This window comes from Eschrichtius robustus, chromosome 14 (assembly GCF_028021215.1).
Source record: "Eschrichtius robustus isolate mEscRob2 chromosome 14, mEscRob2.pri, whole genome shotgun sequence".
NCBI classification, from domain to species: Eukaryota; Metazoa; Chordata; class Mammalia; order Artiodactyla; family Eschrichtiidae; genus Eschrichtius; species Eschrichtius robustus.
The window spans coordinates 41,253,970-41,273,265 of record NC_090837.1 but is presented as its reverse complement, the minus strand read 5'-3'; the positions used below and the strand labels follow the sequence as shown (position 1 = coordinate 41,273,265).

Genomic DNA, 19,296 nt, shown 5'->3' with positions numbered 1-19,296 from the left:
AAACTGTATAGGAAAAGGAATTCCAGAAAGTTCCAAAAAGCAAAATTTGAATTTGCCGTGTACCAGCAACTATTTACATAGCATTTACATTGTATTAGGTATTATAAGTAATCTAGAGATGATTTAAAGTAAGCAGGAGGATGTGCATAGGTTGTATGCAAATACTATGCCATTTTAGATAAGGACCTTGTGCTGCCGTGGATTTTGGTATCCTTCAGGTGTCCTGGAACCAGTCCCCCCGCAGATACCGAGGGATGACTGTATATGTTTTTATTTGAGAACAAGTAAAGTTGTGGAATTCCATTTAAAAAATATAATCAAGTTAAAAAACATCTCTACGTATTGTGGAATAAGAGATGCGTGATCCAAAAACATTTATACAGAACTTTTACCATTTTGTATGTGTATGTATATACTTATGTATGTGTATATATTCGCACATAATGTATGCATATGCATATCTACATACATATGTGTAGGCATGCATGTATTTGTACATGGGTAAATCTGGAAAATGGAAATTTTTCTGGTGGTAAAATTTAAAGCCTATATCAAAATTGGGATTTTTAGGTTCTCCATATTCACTTCTGGCTGTTTTGCTTTTACCAGCCAGGAGAAAGAATTTTTTCCTCCTTTGAGATTAGTCTAAGACTGGAGCCTAGACATACTTTTTTGCTTGCTGCTTCAAGTTCTTCAGGGTTGTCAACATGCCACGGCGGTGCACCCGCTCTTCAGAGCACAGCCCCTGCCTTTCCGTGTGAACTCCCGGAGGGCCAGCAGTGTCGCCCTTGGGCCGTCACAGGCTCAGTCACCTGCGCCTGCACTCAGGCCTCCTTCCACAGGCTGGTCCCTTAGTGTCCTCGCTCCCCTTCCTCCCTTCGCATTAGACCAGAGGGCCAGGGAACGGCTCTCTAGTCTTAGCCGTCTAATCTTCTCGTTTCTTCTGTTAGTGCAGTCCCGGCCGTTCTCTTCTGTTCCAGCTTTTGATTCATTTATTTAACACTAAGGTTTGTCTATCTTAAAACAAAAAATTAGACAAGTTGCTCCCTCACTCTTTTAAAATTTCCCGGTTTTTAACTTCTTTAGAATTGATAGCTTCTGCTGTGTTATGCTTCACCTTGTTATATAACTTTTGCTTCTTGTATAAGTGTCTACTTAGAGGCTACATTTATGAATCCATATTGATACAAGGTAACAGGCATTCAGTGACTACTATGAGGCAGGCTCTGTTCACTTTCTAGACTCTTAAGGTAGAAGCTTAGGTTATTGATTTGAGACTTTTTTTCTTTTCTAATACAGGTGTTTACACCTATAAATTTTGTTTAATTGTGGTAAAATACACATAACATAAAACTTACCGTCTTAACCATTTTTAAGTTCAGTAGCATTAACTCTATTCACTTTGTTGTACAGTAGGTCTCTAGAACTTTTTCATCTTGCAGAACTGAAACTTGATACCCGTTGAATAGCGCCTCTCTATTTCCCACCCCCTGGCAACCCCATTCTACTTTGTTTCTATGCTTTTGACTACTTTAGATACCTCACATGAGTGGAATTATACAGTATTTGTCTGGCTTATTTCACTTAGCATAATGTCCTCAAGGTTCATCCATGTTATAACACATGACAGGATTTCTTTTTTTAAGGCTGAATAATATTGCATTGTTATGCATAGACCACATTTTCTTTATCCATTCCTCTATCAATGGATGTTTTGAGTTGCTTCTACCTTTTGGTTACTGTGAATAATGCTGCTATAAACACGGGAGTGAAAATGTCTCACCAAGATCCTGCTTTCATTTCTTCCGGATATATACCTAGATGTGGAATTGGTGGGTCATATGGTAGTTCCATTTTTAATTTTTTAAGGAACTTCCATACTGTTTTCCATAACATCTGCACCATTTTACATTCATACCAATAGTGCTCCAATTTCTCCACATCCTCACCACAACACTTTTTTTTTCCTGTGGGTTTTGTTTGTTTGCCATTCTAATAGGTATGAGGTAGTATCTAATTGTAGTTTGATTTCCATTTCCCTGATGACTAGTGATGTTGACCATTTTTTCATGTACTTATTGACCATTTGTATGTTGTTTTTGGAGAAATGTCTGTTTAAATCTCTTGCCCATTTTTTAATCAGTTTTTTTTTTTTTTTCTTGTTGGTGTTGAGTTGTAGGAGTTCTTTGTATATTCTGGATATTAACCCCTTATCAGATACGTGATTTGTACATATTGTCTCCAGTTTCATGGGTTGTCTTTTCACTCTGCTGATAATGTCCATTGATGCATAGAAGTTTTTATTTCTTATATAGTCCAGTTTATGTTTTTTCTTTTGTCACTTGCGCTGTTGGTATCACATCCAGGAAACCACTGCCAAGTCCAATGTCATGAAGCTTTCTTCCCAAGTTTTCTTACAAGAGTTTTTATAGTTTTAGCTCTGACACTGAGGCATCGGTTTCTCCTGAGGCCTTTCTCCTTGGCTTGCAGGTGGCGGCCTCCTTGCTTTGTCCTCACGTGACTTTTTCTCTGTGTGCAGTCATCCCTGATCTCTCTTCCTCTCCTTGTAAGGACAGCAGTCATACTGGATTAGAGTTCCACCCATATGATCTCATTTTACCTTAATTACCTCTTATAAAAGCCCTATCTCCAAATGTAGTTTCATTGGGGATTAGGGCTTGAACATATGAAGCCCTTAATCTGGTTGAGTAAGTTCTTTTCCTTTCCTAGTTTACTGAGATCCCTCATTATGAAAATCTGTTGAATTTTATTAAATGCTATTTTCCATGTTATTGAAATGATCATATGGTTTTACTCATTCTGTTAATATGATTAGTTGTATTGATAGACTTTAGCGTGTTAATAAAGTCAATCTTATATTGCTGGGACAAATCCCAGTTGGTTATGATAAATTACCATTTTAATATATTGTTTGTTAACATTTTGTTAAGAATTTTTGCTTTTTTGTTCATGCTGGATATTGGTTTATATTCCTCCTGTGATATTTTGTCTGGTTTCATATAATGAATTGGAAAATGTTCCTTTTCAGTTTTCTAGAAGAGTTTGTATAGGATTAGGTTACTGCTTCCTTAAATGCTTGATAGAATTCACCTGTGAAGTCACATGGGCCAGGAGGTTTTAGTGCAGGTGGTGGAGGGTGGGGGAGGATTGTAGTTACACATTTAATTTCTTCAGTTGCTATAGGGCTATTCACATTTTCTGTTTCTTTTTGGGTTGGTGTTTGTAATTTTTGCCTTTCAAGAAATTTGTCCATTTTCTTCTGGGTTATAAAACTTAGGGTTAGTAATATTCCCATATTATGTTTTTAATGTCTGTGTGATAGGTAGTGTTATATGTTCTTTTACTTTTTATATTGGTAATTTGTGTTTTCCTTTTTTCCTAGATTAATCTGTCTAGCACTTTATCAGTTTTATTGATCCTTTCGAAGAACCAGCTCTTGATTTCATTGAAATATTTCTCTTGTTTTTGCTATTTCATTGATTTTTTTAAATTCATTTAAAGTAATTTCTCCATGAGTTGGGCTTGCTTTGCTCTTTTATAGTTTCTTAAGGTTGAAGCTTAGATTATTCAAATTATCATCCAGTTCAAAATATTTTCTAATTCCTATTATGATTTCTTCTTTGAACCAGTGAACGTTTAGAAGTGTGTTGTTAAATTTCCAAATAATTGGGGTTTTCCTAATTACTGTGTTTTTGATTTATAATGTAATTCCATTTTGGTCATTGAACATTTTCGATATGATTTCCATCTTGTCAAATTTATTGAGACTTGCTTGATGACGGTACATATGGATTGTCCTAGAGAATGCACTGGAAAATAATGCATATTTTGCTATTGTTGGGGGTCATGTCCTATAAACATTCAGTCATAATGGTTGATAGTGTTGTTCAGATCTTCTGTGTCATTACTGCCTTTTTTTTTTTTTTCTAATTGTATCAGTTGCTGAGAGAAGGGTGTTTAAATCTCCAACTATACTTGTAGAATTATTTATTTCTCACTCTGTTACTGATCACATACATATTTATGATTGTTGTCTTCCTGATTAATTTACCCTTTTAGCATTATGTGGTGGTCCTCTTTATCTCCTGTAATAATGCATTTTGTTTTGAAATATATTTTGCTTGATATTAATATAACCACTCAGCCTTTCTTATGGTTACTGTTTGCATAGTATCTCTTTTTCTATCTAGTTACTTTCAACCTAGCTGTATCTTTATATTTATCTTCTGTCTCTTGTAGATAGTGTGTATTTGGGTCCCTATTAACCATTCTGACATTTTTTGCCTTTTAATTAGATTTCTTTTGAGAATGTGGTCCACTTTTTTACTTCATATGTCAAGTAATTTTGGATTGTATCCTTAATGTTAAGTTCTGGAGATCCTGGATTCTTTATTTTTCTCCATTAAATGTTATTTCCGTTGTTTTAGGTCATTTTCTTGGCTGGGTTTGGATTGTAAACTCTGTTTCTTGGATGGCAGCTCTGGTCTGTATTTCAGTGACTGCTTGGAATCTATTTTGTGCATCAGTAAGAGATGTGAAAAGACAGAGTTTGGGATTCCCATCTCTGTCTCTTTCCATTGGGTGACTCCCCTACTCTCTTTAGTATTTATGGCTGCCCAGCTCTGCTTTTTTAATTTCCAAAGGCAGACTGTTGTCCAGGTATGCCCTTGCTGCTGTTGTGTCGCCCTCGGGGACTGTACTAGTTCCAGGTGAACAGTCTTGGGGGTGGGAGCTTGCTCGCAAAGCTCCTCGTTTCCTTTCCTCCAAGGCAGCTTGCTCTCCCATCGAGTCGGCCAGCTCTCGTTCACACTCCAGCTCTTCCTGTTCTACTCCTCATGCTTTTACACTCAGTTCAAACATTTTCTGTACTCAGCTCAAACAAAAGCTTCAGGAGAGTGGCATGAATAAGAGATTGGAGTTCTTGTATTTGAAGGACTTTATAGCCCAAGCGCATGCTATGTTATATTTAACAGGATAAAAGGAAAACTACATACCTAGTGACTATTTATTAGTATTTACTTTGATTAAGAATATGAAAGCCAGATGTGATGTAGATAAGCTGCAGTGCATTTGATACTCCTGATGTATCAATTTTTCTCAGTATTTTAAATGTTCACTCGGGTATTATTGGCATGTTAATATTGTTAATTTTATGTATAGATAATTTTAGGGTTTTGTTTTATGGGCATGAATGATGTTGTCTTACTGACTTCTTTATATCCAAGGTAAAACCCACTGATAGCTGCCTCTTCTTTATTAAATGCTTCGATGACACTGTTCATGGCTTCAGGGTTCCTAAGAATAGCCTTCAGCAGACAAGAGAGGTAATTTTATGGATTTGTTTATCTTTCATAAAACTTAACATTTAAGAATGTAAAGAATATAAGGTAGGCTCAATATTAACATCTAACATCTTGTTGATTTTACCTTTTTAACGGGAGTGATTATATGAAACTTTTGAAATTTGGCTTAGGAATTAATTCCTTATCAACATGCACCTGCAAGTATTTTCTGTTCTTCTTCTTCTTTAAATTTTGCTTCTGTGAATGTAAGAGGCCCTATTGGTTTTGGAAAAAAGCCTAAATGATTATTTAGTCTACCCCTGAATTTATAGATGAGGAAAACTGAAGACTAAGATTGAAGTGACCTCTCAAGCTCATGCAGCTTGCAAGTAACAGAACCTGGCTCCAGCCCAGGTGTTCTGATTTATTACAGTGTAATTACACTGTAATTTATTACAGTGTAGACTCAGCCTTTCTTTGTGGTAAACTGAACAATAGTAGCAAGCAAGAAATTGGGATTGATATGACAGAAATTCATTGTGTAGTTATTTAATGGAGACTCCATATCCCTTTAGATCAAAACAATATTCGTAGACTTATCTTGTTTTTTGTAAATTATGTAAGGGGTTAAAAGGATCTATTTTCCAGAGCAGTTAACTTTGGCCTTGCAGAGAATCCTAAACAATACAAAACGTGACTGTCCCAAAATTTCATAAAAGGGTAAGATTTGACCCTGAAAAATGCTGCAAGAAATGAGGTAGAAGTAAGATAGATATTTTTAGGGCAAACATTCCATCTTTTTGTGAAATCACTAATTTTTAAAAATATTTGTTATTTATTTATTTACCTATTTATTTTGGCTGCACCGGGTCTTCGTCGCGGCATGTGGGATCTTTAGATGCGGCACGCAGACTTCTTAGTTGCGGCACGCAGACTTCTTAGTTGCGGCATGCATGCGGGATCTAGTTCCCTGACCCGGGATCCAACCTGTGCCCCCTGCGTTGGGAGTGCAGAGTCTTACCCACTGGACCACCAGGGAAGTCCCACTAATTTTTTAAAAACATAGTAAAAGTTAAAGCATCAGAGTAATTGTTGGCTCTCTTAAAATGGTCTGAGTGTCTTGCGCTTATGGCAAGTTGGTAAATTGTTTCTGGATGCATCTTATACAGTAACTTATTCAACAGTGTTGAGAACCTATAATTCTAAGTGCAAGATTCTCCACCCATTGTTTAGTTTTTATAATGTGTTTCAGTATTAATATGAATGAATATGTAAACTTATAGATGATATTTTTTAAAGTATTGGGAAAATTTTTTATCCAGACATGTCATGGACAAGAGACCTGCATCATTATTTTGTTGTTGGGAATTCTTTGTTTTGTTTTGTTTTGTTTTTTTGAGGCCGTAATAATTTTTTTTTCTCCACATACATTTTATTCTTCCCAGATTGTTGTCATAATATCTGTTTTGAGTAGAAGTGTGTTTTACTTTTATTTAAATCCTTGTATTATTTCAGGACTGGCTGGAAGCAATAGAAGAACATTCTGCTTACAGCACTCACTACTGTTCCCAGGACCAGCTGACTGATGATGAAGAGGAAGATGCAGTTTCTGCTGTAGACTTGAAGGAATCCTTAGAGGTAAGTAGGAAAACCTGACCTGTATACCTAACTCTATCACTCAGGTTTTACCAAGAATTTTTTTTTTTTTTTAAATATGAGGTTTTGAAATTAAGATTTCTCACAACAGTGGAAGTAGTATTACTTTTCCAGTAATATTCTCTTGCTACTTATGCTGTCTCTGTTACAGTATTAACTATCAGATATCTCGGTAAATAGGCTCTAAAGATAGGCATGTGCCTGCGTGTATCTTTTTTGGTTAAGATTTTTATGTTGTAATCAGATTGTCATTCTCTTTGAAAGCTGCCGCCAGTAGGGGGGGCATGCATTGCTTGCCTTACTGCCCTTTATGACTTCACTGTATATTTCAGAGTTTAAATAATGCAACCATAGTGATACCTTTCGTGGTCTGTAGTTTCATTTAAAAGCACCTGTAATCTGTAACTTCACTGATTAGAGGTAAGGTAAAGCATCAGTAATGAATGGAGAGGCCCTCATCTGAAGTGACATCAGTGCCTCATCCATAGAGAAATACCAACATAAGTAATTGAAGTGAAATAGGTATTTTTTTCTTGGCATCAGTTTTCTGGCTATACCTTTTAAATGAATGGGTTTGGAAGAATTAGAACTACGAAAGGATGATGTGTTTCAATCTGAATAATTATGTCAGAGCATATGAATTTGCCTACTAACTTTAATCTTTTTTTTTAAACATCTTTATTGGAGTATAATTGCTTTACAATGGTATGTTAGTTTCTGCTGTATAACAAAGGGAATCAGCTATACATATACATATATCCCCATATCCCCTCCCTCTTGCGTCTCCCTCCCACCCCTCTAAGTGGACACAAAGCACCGAGCTGATCTCTCCGTGCTGTGCGGCTGCTTCCCACTAGCTATCTATTTTACATTTGGTAATCTTTTTTTTAATGAAATGAATTTATTGCAGGATTTGAATGTTTCTAAATCAGCAACTTTAGTGAATTTAAGTTTGCTAATACCTAAGGAGTTTTATTAGGGACCTATAACCTTAAAGTAAGAAAGAGATTTTGACACTTTTGATCCCTAATCTTAATTTATGATGAACGTTAGAGAATTTGAGCCCTTCCATGTTTTGTTGAAGACATTCCCCAGTAGTTGACTGTTGCTTTACCAGCACTCCTTCTATTTTAAGGCCGAATATGTTTATGGTGACAGCCGTAAGCATAATTTTCAGATCAGTGAACTTTGCAGAAGTAACATCTACCAGAGCATCTAAATAACATTAAAACTGTTCAGGTAGATAAAGAAGGTTTAAATATCTCTGACCAAAATCATGTTAAACAAGTAAAAAATAAAGCTGTGCTAAATATTTTAACTTCTGGTCAAGTTCCCTAAGTGAAAAGAAATCCTTCCCTATTTATCCACCCTCAATATAAGGTAAATGATAAAACCTGGAAGGGCTTACAAAGCACAGCAATTTCTTTCCCAGGATTATGGTAATTTAAAGACCTATTTAATGGAAGTTACAGGTAAAATAAAAGCATACTAACTTGCATATCATTAAAAAACTTGAAGAAATGTTTCTTCTTTAGCTTAATTTTCAAATTTTAGGGTTATCAGCCACAACTGTACCTTTTATTTTATTCTTTATTTGAATATTGTGTTAACTTTAAAGCTCTGAGGTTTTTGCCTTCTAGATTTTATAGCACCTGACGTCAGTGAGAGTTTCAGCCAGTGTTAAGTACTTGAGGTTTTGCAGGTTATACACTTATCTTTGTCCAACAGAATTTGAATGCTAATTCTGGCAATTCTGACTCTGTCTCAGTTTGTGGAGGTTGGTCAAAAATGGGAAAATCTGAAATGAACTTTGATGTATGGGGTGGGGGTTTATGTGTAGCTTGTGGTAGACTGGCTCCAAAATGCCCTCGATCCCTGGGTTCTTCGGTTGCAAGGAAATACTCAGACCAATTTGTGAAATAGACCTATTCTAGATGTCTATAGACTTTCTAAAGGAAATGAGGAGCTCTAGGACCGGAATGTTCTGAAACTTCCCGAATTAACGTAAAATTAACCTCATTTCCTCAACATGCTTTTGGACGAGTAAGTAGATCTATAAGAAATTGGGGGAATGGGGGAATGTCCACACTGAAAAAATGACCATGTTATATGATACTCTTGGTCCCACTTTACCTCCACCTAAATGAGGGTCTCCAAAAACTTAAAACATTTTCTCTTAGCCTTCAGTCTGTCACTGCCTTGAGGTTAGGCCTACGGGGAGAAAAGTTTAAGACAAATCATAGAAATACTGGCCTTACAGTTGTTGCCTTAATGGCAACTTGAAAATATTTCAGAAATAAAAAATGGAAGAGAAATGTAAACAAGTATTGGTACAGAACTTCACTGTCCAATACGATAGCTACTAGATACACGTGGCTATTTACATTTAAATGAATTGGAGTTAAATGAAAAACTCATTTCCTCATTTTAACTAGCCACATTTCAAGTGCTCAGTAGTTAACATGTGGCTATCACCTTGGACAGTGCAGATATAGAATGTTTTCATCATTGTAGAAAGTTCTTTTGGAACAAGTTGGGGTAGGCTCTTAGCTTGAGGGGGCACTAGGAGAGTGGGGTTTTTATTTGTTGATGACATCTTGATTCTTATAGGCTCTGAACTGTACCTGTGTGATAAGAAATAATGAGCAGATGATGCTAAATTTAAACCAAATGAGAAAGTAATATCAGACTTCCCTGACTGAAGAAGAAATGATTTCTAATTAAAATGAATGTGCAGAAAGATGAGTGTACATCACCTCAAAGCTGATAGAGTGGTACACCCATACAAGAATCAGACAGATTTATATATATATTGATATAGTTAAGATTTATAGCTACGTGAAAAGGGCAAGGTGTTAAATGGTGTATCTAATATGCTTCTACATGGCAGAAAGAAAGCAGGGATGTACACACACATTTGTATAGGTTAGATCATCCCAGGAAAGATGGGAAATTATTAGCAGTTGTTGCTTTGAGACTGGGAAAGGGGGAAAACAGGGACTCTAGGACTGACAAATACGTGAGGGAGAGTTGCCTTTCTCCATGTATTGTGTTTCTTTTTTCTTTCTTTCTTTTTTTTTAACTTTGTGTAGATAACTAATGCAAAATACAACATTAAGAAGATTACAAATCACCAGGTACCAAAAAGAATCAGTGTGCTGTGGACTGGCTTAGACTGAGGGAAGATGGAGTGTGGGGTTATCCTTGAAGTGGATTTGGCTGGAGTTAGGAAGATTTGGAGATGAGTACGGGGCTGTTTTCTGCAGAGGAAAGTTATCAGGGTGTTACAACCATTATTTTTAAAGTTTAATATTATTAAGGTACAATTTTTATATAATAAAAGGAGGGCATTTTAGCATCTTCAGTGTGATGTGTTTTGACAAATACCCTGTGTAACCACCACTCCTATCAGGGTGTAGAACATTTTCATCACCTCAGAAAGCTCTCTGGTGCCCCTTCCAGACAGTGCCCTCCACTCGATCTCAGGCAGCTGCTCATCTGCTCTGTCATCACAGGTATTGTTGGCTTTGCCCATTCTAGGATTCCATCTAAAGGGAATCACACCATATGTGCTCTTTGGTGCCTGTCATCTTTCACCTGCCGTGTTGTGTGTATCATTAGTTTCTTTTTATTTCTGAGAAGGCAGTCTGCTTTGGTTCTTTTTTTTTTTTTTTTTTTTTAATTGAAGTATAGTTGATTTACAGTGTTGTGTTAGTTTCTGGTGTACATCAAAGTGATTCAGTTATACATATACATACACTCTTTTTCTTCTTTTCCATTACGGTTTATTACAGGATATTGAATACAGTTGCCTGTGCTGTACAGTAGGACCTTGTTGTTTATTTTATATATGGTAGTCTGTACCTGCTAATGCTTCGGTTCTTAATTAACCAAATGTGGATTGTCTGTATGTGGCAGATAGGCTGGCATTAATGACCTCTCTCTCCTACCCTATCCACTCCTCCCTAGATGCCCACGCCCTTGATATACATTTTTGAACTTTCTCATATGTCAGGGTTGATAGAGTAGTTTAACATCAACTTAAACAAAACCAACAGCGGGAGTCTGGGTGGGCAGAAGTAGCTGCAGGAGACCGGTGTCCTGACTGTGGCCCGGCTACTCAACCTGGGCGCCTCCATCTCTCTGCAGCCCAGGTCTGTGGGTGTGTTCCTCTTCTTGGGCTCTGTGCCAGATAACCTGGATTTAAAATACTGTCTCACTTCGGGTATTAGAACACTGCTCGAGTGGGATCTCATTTATGTAGTGTAAATAAAAATTAAAACCTAGGGAATTCCCTGGCAGTCCGGTGGTTAGGAGTCCACACTTCCACTGCACAGGGGCACAGGTTCGATCCTGGTCAGGGAACCAAGATCATCCCGCAAGCTGCGCGGCATGGCGAAAAAAAAAAAAAAATTAGAAAAATTAAAACCTGCCATAAGGTGTATGGCATAGAAGTCAGTGAGACACCATGCTGAGCTCTGCAAAGAATGCATAAGCATTAACCTTCCTGATTAGATTTTTAGGCTTTTGTAATATAACCAGTAGCTGCTACAAGGAAATGATAGCAAATTGAAGAATGTGGTTTTTAAAAATTATATTAATAACCTCTTTCTGGGTTTTTTGCATCAGTTAAATGGCATTAATTGTTTAGAATAGACGACACACATTTGTACCCAACTATAAAACAGTATGTGTTGATCAGATCTTCTCCAGCTGACCTATCTTAACTCTTAAATAAATTGTGGATCAAGGGAACTTTTCTCAGTAACTATCAGATATGCCAAGGGAAGATGAATGTAATAGTGTTTCTTGTCTTTAACGGTAACCACAGGAACTGTGATGTTGATCACAGATTCACAGTCTGCAAATGAAGCCAGTGCTTGCTTTTGTGCACCCAGCTAACTTTCACCATAGGAGAAAAAAGAGAAAACAGTAGCACTGGCGCAGCGCACACGTGGGCAGGGGTATTAAATATGTATAGACTGAAAATGACAATTTTCTATTAATAAATTATGAGTGATAACATTTGGTTGCGCAGTGCATGTTTTCAGTGGTCCCCAATTGACTTTTCTCCTGCCTTAAACGTGTATTTACAGGCTATGTCTGGAAAAATGATCCAGCATACAGTATCTGTGGTGTTTCAAATTGCACAATGTAGGTATTCTCCCTCTCCCCCCCAAAAAAAGTGAATTGCATTTTTATGTTGTTGGAGCTCTCAAAATAGAGTAATGTACGTTTTAAAGAGAACATTGCTTGTCCCTAATGTGGTACCACGAGTAATTCTGCTGTGGTTGAGCTGAGCTTCAGAAGCACTGAAAAATTTATAAGGTGAAAAGCATGTGTACCTATATCACCTTGGCACTTAGGTCTGATTTAGGGGGAGCAAAAGTGTTTTGGGGATGAGTCAGTTGAGATTAGGAGTACCAAGTAGGGAAGATTCACAGGCTAAATGTATTACCCTGCCTTCAACAATGTGAAACTAATATTGGTAAGGTCAAGGTTCTCAGAATATTTTCTTATTGCTATAACCAACCAACTTTAATTTACAGCGATGATTTTTTTGCTTCATATTCTTGCTTCTTAGTTTCCTTTAAAGGGAAACTAAATAAAACTAACTTCAAAATTAAATTGTTAATGTAATAAGTGGTTTTATCTGATTTTTTCATTTTGGACTTCCAAATCTATACTAAGATGGGATGCAACGTACATCATGAAACTCTGTATTTATGTTTTGCTTTTAGGGATCTAAATATGTAGAAATTTCAAATTACAAGGAAAAAATGAATGCTGTCCCTTATTTTTACAAGCTTTTACTTACTAAGAAGATGTCCTTATTGGTCTGATTATGTGAGGGCTGTGTGCACTTAGATTGCTGAACGAAAATCAGCTTGTGGTTTCCAAATGTTCGTACCATCTGGAGTTTTTAAGCAAAAGCAGTTTTTAAAATATATTCTTGGGCTTCCCTGGGGGTGCAGTGGTTGAGCGTCAGCTTGCCAATGCAGGGGATGCGGGTTCGAGCCCTGCTTTGGGAAGATCCCACATGCCGCGGAGCAACTGGGCCCGTGAGCCACAACTACTGAGCTCTGCGCGTCTGGAGCCTGTGCTCCGCAACAACAGAGGCCGCGATAGTGAGAGGCCTGCGCACTGCGATGAAGAGTGGCCCCCGCTTGCCGCAACTAGAGAAAGCCCTCGCACAGAAACGAAGACCCAACACAGCTAAAAATAAATAAATAATAAAAATAACGGAATTCCTTTAAAAAATATATATATATATTCTTAATGGGTGCATTTTATAATTTCTCGATGAATTTAATCAAGCCTGCTAAAAGTTTGAATAAATCAGGAATCTAACTCCTCAGATATATATTGTGTAATGAGTTATTAGAAGTAATTAATGCAGTTGTATGGTACGTGTTTGACATGTTGAATGTATTTAAAATTTAGAGAGATTTATTTTTATTAATCTGTACGTGATTAACTAAGGGTTATATTCAGTTTCTAAGGCAATTTTCTCTCACCTTTTTCTCTGTTAGGAATATGTCTCAATTATTACAGTGTATCAACCTATGAAGTAAAAGTTTTGATGGAAACATTAAAGCATATGTACTGTAAAAATCCTTTATTAGTTTAACTTTGTCTTCTTCTTTTTTCCTTTTCCAGAAAGCACAGACATGCCAACAGAGACTAGACAGGGAAATTTCCAACTTTCTCAGAATGATTAAGGAGTGTGACGCGGCTAAAGGTAAAAAAGACACACCCCACACCCCACTCTTGAACACAACCCATTATCATAGATGTTCACCCTTTGGTTGACTATACATTTTAGATAATTTTGGGGTTTGAATTCAGAATTGTATTTGAAAAAGTTAAAGTTAACCTTCTGGGGCTGTGAATTCGTTTAGGCTACGTAGTGAGACTGTTTATGAATCCCAGAAGACTTGGATTTTGCGGTCAAATTGTCTTGGGTTTGAATCCTTGTTCTGCCACTTATTAGTTGTTACTTTTGAGCAGAACATTTAATTTCTCTGAGCCTCGGTTTCCCTATCTATAAAATGAAGGGGTTGGTAGTCTTTTGCCTTCTGTGGATGTATGTGTGAATTTGTCTAATTATTAATCTCCCTTTCAAAGGTAATTTTTTATGCCTTTACTCTCCTTTAGTTATGAATTATCAGGAGTTAATTATAAATACTCCAAAAGTCAAAATACAATCCAATACAAAATACAAAATCCCAATATAAAATCCAATACACAAATTAGGTTTTGAGAAAAAATTATTGATTACTTTATAAATTAAACAGTTATCATGTTCCTTAGACTTAAGACTCTTAACAGTTGCTTTAGATTTTAGCTGTGATGTGTTTATAAATAACTCCACTAAAATATAATCAACTGAGTTGTCTATGAGTTTGTGATTAACTACTCATTTTAATCATGATCTAGTTTGTGTGTGCCCAGGGAATGTGAAGAAATGTTAATATTAGAGTAAACTGAACATAAATGTTCTGTATCTGTCCAGATATACCTTGGGCATCCCTTTACTTCAGTTCAACAAACACGTATTTATATGAGTGATGATAGCTTTGGGAAGGACAGCAGTCAAGTCACTTTGATTATTAATTGCAAGCAAGAATATTTTATTACTTAAGGCTCTTCATCCTCAATGGGCTTTTTAAATAATAACAGCTTCATTAGACATAATTCACATAAGCCTAGAATTCACCTATGTGGAATATACCGTTCAGTGGCTTTTAGTATATTCACAGAGCTATGCAACTGTGACCATCAATGGGCTTTTAAAATACCATCCTCACCAAAAACCATCAAAACTAAGCAGAGATACTAACAACATTTAAAAGATACAGAAACTGTACAGAGTGAGATGAAATATAAGGATTAATTTCTTTAACTTGGACCAAAGAAAGAAATTATATGAGAACTACAACTAAATTACGTTGTTTTTTTCTTTTAAACCTTGAGTCAGATCTCTTGGTTCAGACCGTTGGTATGACATGTCACTCATAATGATGGCATGCATCATTTGTGCTCTTGGAGACATACATGATACTCAGTACCGCAAGAGTGATTTCATTTTGGACAGTGTCATCTGGGAAACTTTGAAATATTTGACTGTGATCTGACAATGCTATTTCATATTATCTACAGTAAAAGTCAGTGGGTTTATACATAAGCAATTATAGACGTTATTTTCTGAAAGATTGGTGTAGATAAATAAACCTACATTTTATGTAAATACTAAGTAAATAGGGTTGAGATGATTTCATGAATGGAATTGGAGTTTTGAAGGTAACTGAGTCTGCTCTTAATGCCAAGGGATTGTACAGAATAATCTTGTACCATGTGTTGTATTAAAGGAAGCTGATAGATACACATCCTGTTCCAAACTGCCTACATAGTTTGCCAGTGACTTCTCAAGATGAAAAACTAAAATGTTTGTGGGAAGAGTCCAGCTCTTGTGGTTGAAATTGTTAGTTGTCTTACATTTTAGTACGAAATTATATGAACATGAACTTTAAGACTCAACACCCTTCTTCCTTATTGCGTCTTCTACGGTACCTGTTCTGCTCTGCACCACCTCAATCCAAATCACTGCAGCAGCCTGTCCTTTAGTCTCCCTGCCTTTGGGAACCTCCTGCATTCCATCCTTCAAGGGAATTGAATCGGAAGCCTTTCAGGAACTCTTCCAACTCAAATTCTGTGAAATACTGCATTATTGCTGCCAGATTAATTTTAGAAAGTTACTTTTTAAAAAAATTATTATAAATTTTTTTTTTTTTCTGTTGAGAAAATCTTTTAAGTGTCCTTGAAACTACAGAATAAAATGCAAACTCTTTATCCTGGCATTTAAGGACTTTCATAGCCCGATCACAAACTGATTTTTTAGCTTTATTTACAATTCTTCTCCCCCGTGACCCCCGTAAACACTTTTGACCAAACACTGTGTCTTTGGTCTGAAATGTCCTCTATTAAAATAATGCTTTTGTTTTCATGAGTGGACCTTAAACCTAATTTCTGCCTGGATTAATGCCAAATTTATGTATGTGACATTGGCAACACATCATTCAAGGTGCAAAGAATGCTGTTTTAAAATCTCTACTATTTTATCTTTACCAAAAGCCTGGTTGCAAAAACAAATAAAACCACTCAAACTTATAAAACTTTTGGAAGACTTCCTGAAAGCCATGCAGTCAATCTTTTCTCCCCGACAACCATAAATTTACCCTTAGGTGTAGCAGCCAGGTTTTGACTATTATAAATAATGTTGTATTGTACATTTATATTTAATCACATCACTTTATTACCATAGGATTCTTGGAAGTGGGATTAATGGGTGAAAGTATATTAACATTTTTGAGCCTGTTGATATATACTGCTAAGTTAATTTCCAAAAAAGATATATTACTTTACATGCCAAGTTTAATGCATGTACTTTATTGCATGTTACTAAATGTATATAGTAAATCCCTGGTTAAAGACATTAGCATGTTTTCAGTTATCTAAAAGAAAAAAATCTTAAAAGGAAAAGCACTTTTATTCAACCCACTTAAAACTCTCCTCAAAATTCTAGGCTTTGAGTAAATATTCTCATCACCACCTTCACTGTTGCCACCCCAGTCTAAGCCACGCTTGTCTCCTACACGCACTATTAAAACAACCTCCTGACTCAGATCCCACCCTTGTCCCTACCGTCCCTGCCCCGGGGATCTTTCTAAAGCATCAGCGGGTTGATGTCCTTTGCTCAGAACATCCATTTGCTTCCAGGTCTTCTCACTTAGAGTGAAAGACAGAGTCCTTCTAATGATCTGCAGAGCCTTGCAGTCCCCTCTCATCTCTGTCTTCATCTCCTGCTTCCCCCGCCTGCCTCTCTCCAGCCTCACTGGCCTTCTTGCTGTCCCTCAAAGCTGCCTTGGGCCTGGGCGGGTGTTCTGGCACCTCTGCCTGTAAGGCTTTACTCCAGGGTTCGCCCTCCCTCCCCAGGTCTCTACTCCAGCAGAACCTTCCGACTGAGGCCCTCTCTTGCCTCCTGTACTGGTTTGCTCCCCCACGGCTGTTCTCTGCCCTGCTTGGTGCCCTGGGCCCGTGATCACTGTCGACTTTAGAAGTATCACTAGGGCTTCTTTGCCCTTGGCCCTCTGATTGGGTCCAGCAAATGGGAGGTCCTGTGCGGAGATGGGTGGAGGGGTGGGAGGAGGAGTAGGTCGGGGTTACCCTGCTCCCTCCTGCCGGCTGTGGTCTGACCCTGCTGCTGGGCTCCACCCGGCCCAGGGCCCCGTTCTGTGACTCCCGCTCCTACTGTACCTTCCCTTGGCCCCTCTGTCCCAGGGTAGTAACTGTCCTGCATGCCTCTCTGTTAGTTCACTCACGCTCCTCATCTTTGTGAGTCATCTCTTTTTAAAATTCTTTTCAGTTACACTTTGACTTTGCCGGCTCTTCCTGCCAGGACATTACTGATACCAAGTCCCGGCTAAACTTCCAGCTCCAGCACGGGCTATCCCCTTCCTTGTGTTATTCTTCTCTTTGTCACTTATCAACCTTCCTATATATGTGTGTGGAGTTGATTGTCTGCCTCTCCTTTTGGAATGTAAACTCCACGAAGGGAGGAACTTTGGTCTGTTTTATTCACCGATTATATTCAGCTCCTAAACAGTGCAGGGCATGTGGTAGGTGCTGTGCTCGCTTGCCTCTTTCTCCCCCTCTCCTTCCTCCCCTCCCCTCCCATCCACACACACACACACACACACACACACACACGCATTTTGAGTGAATAAAATGAATAACATATTTAGCTAATAAATTTATAACTTATTTCTGTTGAACTCAGGGAGAAACAAGTACTGCATTTGTTCTGTCAAGTTAATGAGTGAACAGAGCGTACCATTCGGTGAGACCTTATAGAGACAAACAAATTGGGGAAGAAGCTGTCCACACTGGAGAGTGTTTTGCATTCTTTTACCAATAGGGGTTCCGCAGTCAGTGCCATTGGTTTTTATATCCTACTCTTCTCTGGATTCAGTGTTTTTCCTGAGGCAGACTTCTGAGTAGTTCTTCCACTGAGGACCTGTGGGTGGTTGAATTTCTCTCTCATCTAGATCTTTATTTTACCCCCACTGGGTTAGTTACCGTCCATTAGCATTTTGAAGATGTGATTCCAATTTCTTCTGGCTTCTGATAGTCTAATGATGATTCTTTGGTGAACAGTCTTTTTTTTTTTTTTCTTTTTATGTTCACTTATGGCTTTTCAAAGATCTCCACTTTGTCTTTGGTGGTTTGCAGTTTTAATCTGTCTTAATATCTGCTGCTTGAGACGGTTTTTAATTCAAAGACTCATTCATTCTTTCTTCAATCTGGGAAAGTTCTTCGCCATTCTCTCCTCACACTGTGCTTCTTCATTCGTTCTGTTCTCTTCTGCTGAAACTCCTCGTGGGTATGTGTGGAACCTTCTTATTTATCCCCCCACCTCTTAGTTCCTCATTCTCTTTCTATTTTTCTGTTACATTCTGAGCAGTTTCCTCAGATCTGTTTTCTAGTTTCAGTTTCTTTCTCAGTTTGATCTGTTTTGTCTGTTTAATCCTTTGACTTTCTGATCCTAATTGTATTTCATAATTCTAGAAATTCTAGGTGGTGGTTTTAAAGTTTTAATGTTTTTCCATAGAAGCCTGCTCTTTCATGTTGCATATATTTCAAACTTTATCTCTCATAATTTTAAGCGTGTAAAGTTAAAGCCCTTTTCAGCATGTTCTTACATCTCAAGTTGTTGTGGCTAACTGTCCCTTGGGATGGATTGTTTCCTTCACGGTGGATTTTAGCTTTTTATTGAGAGCTTGTTTTTTTCTGCCTCCTGGATTATGGAAGTGTCCCTACACAGTAGTTCTGTGTCTGTTTCTGTTGAGGATGTAATAGTTTTAAAATTGGATTGCATATCTAGATGCAGCATGAGCTAGGGATTTCTATTTTTCATGATTCCCACCCACAGTACTAGGCAGAAAATGCCCTTCTTCACTGCTTCCCTGAGCCCATTTCTGCTTTCACTGGGGGTCAAGGCCTTGCTCTGCTTGGTGAGACCAGAGCCACATCTCCCCCTCATGTAGGTGTGAAGGCACGGCTTTCAGCCCCTGCTTTATGTCCTAGCTGACCTCTGACACCCCTGTGCTTGGCCTTCCCTACCATGCCCTCACTGGCACGCGCCTCTTCTGTCAGTCTTGACTTTTCTGTTGGTTTCCAGCATATCTGGGATTTTGTTCTTTCAAACTCTGCTATATATTATTTTATTATTATTATTTTATCAGCATCTTTATGGGTTGGGGTTAGAGGGATGTTT

The 19,296-nt window shown here is 37.6% G+C and overlaps 1 protein-coding gene across 3 annotated transcripts in view; it reads left to right on the top strand.

The window, feature by feature from the left end:
* OSBPL1A (oxysterol binding protein like 1A) overlaps positions 1–19,296 on the top strand; it is a 246,807-nt gene that overhangs the window by 86,836 nt on the left and 140,675 nt on the right. For all 3 annotated transcript variants that reach the window (XM_068562862.1, XM_068562861.1, XM_068562863.1), the window contains exons 12-14: positions 5,247–5,345; positions 6,819–6,941; positions 13,620–13,701. In XM_068562862.1, the coding sequence (XP_068418963.1) occupies positions 5,247–5,345; positions 6,819–6,941; positions 13,620–13,701 (304 nt within the window). The remainder of the gene's footprint in view (positions 1–5,246; positions 5,346–6,818; positions 6,942–13,619; positions 13,702–19,296) is intronic.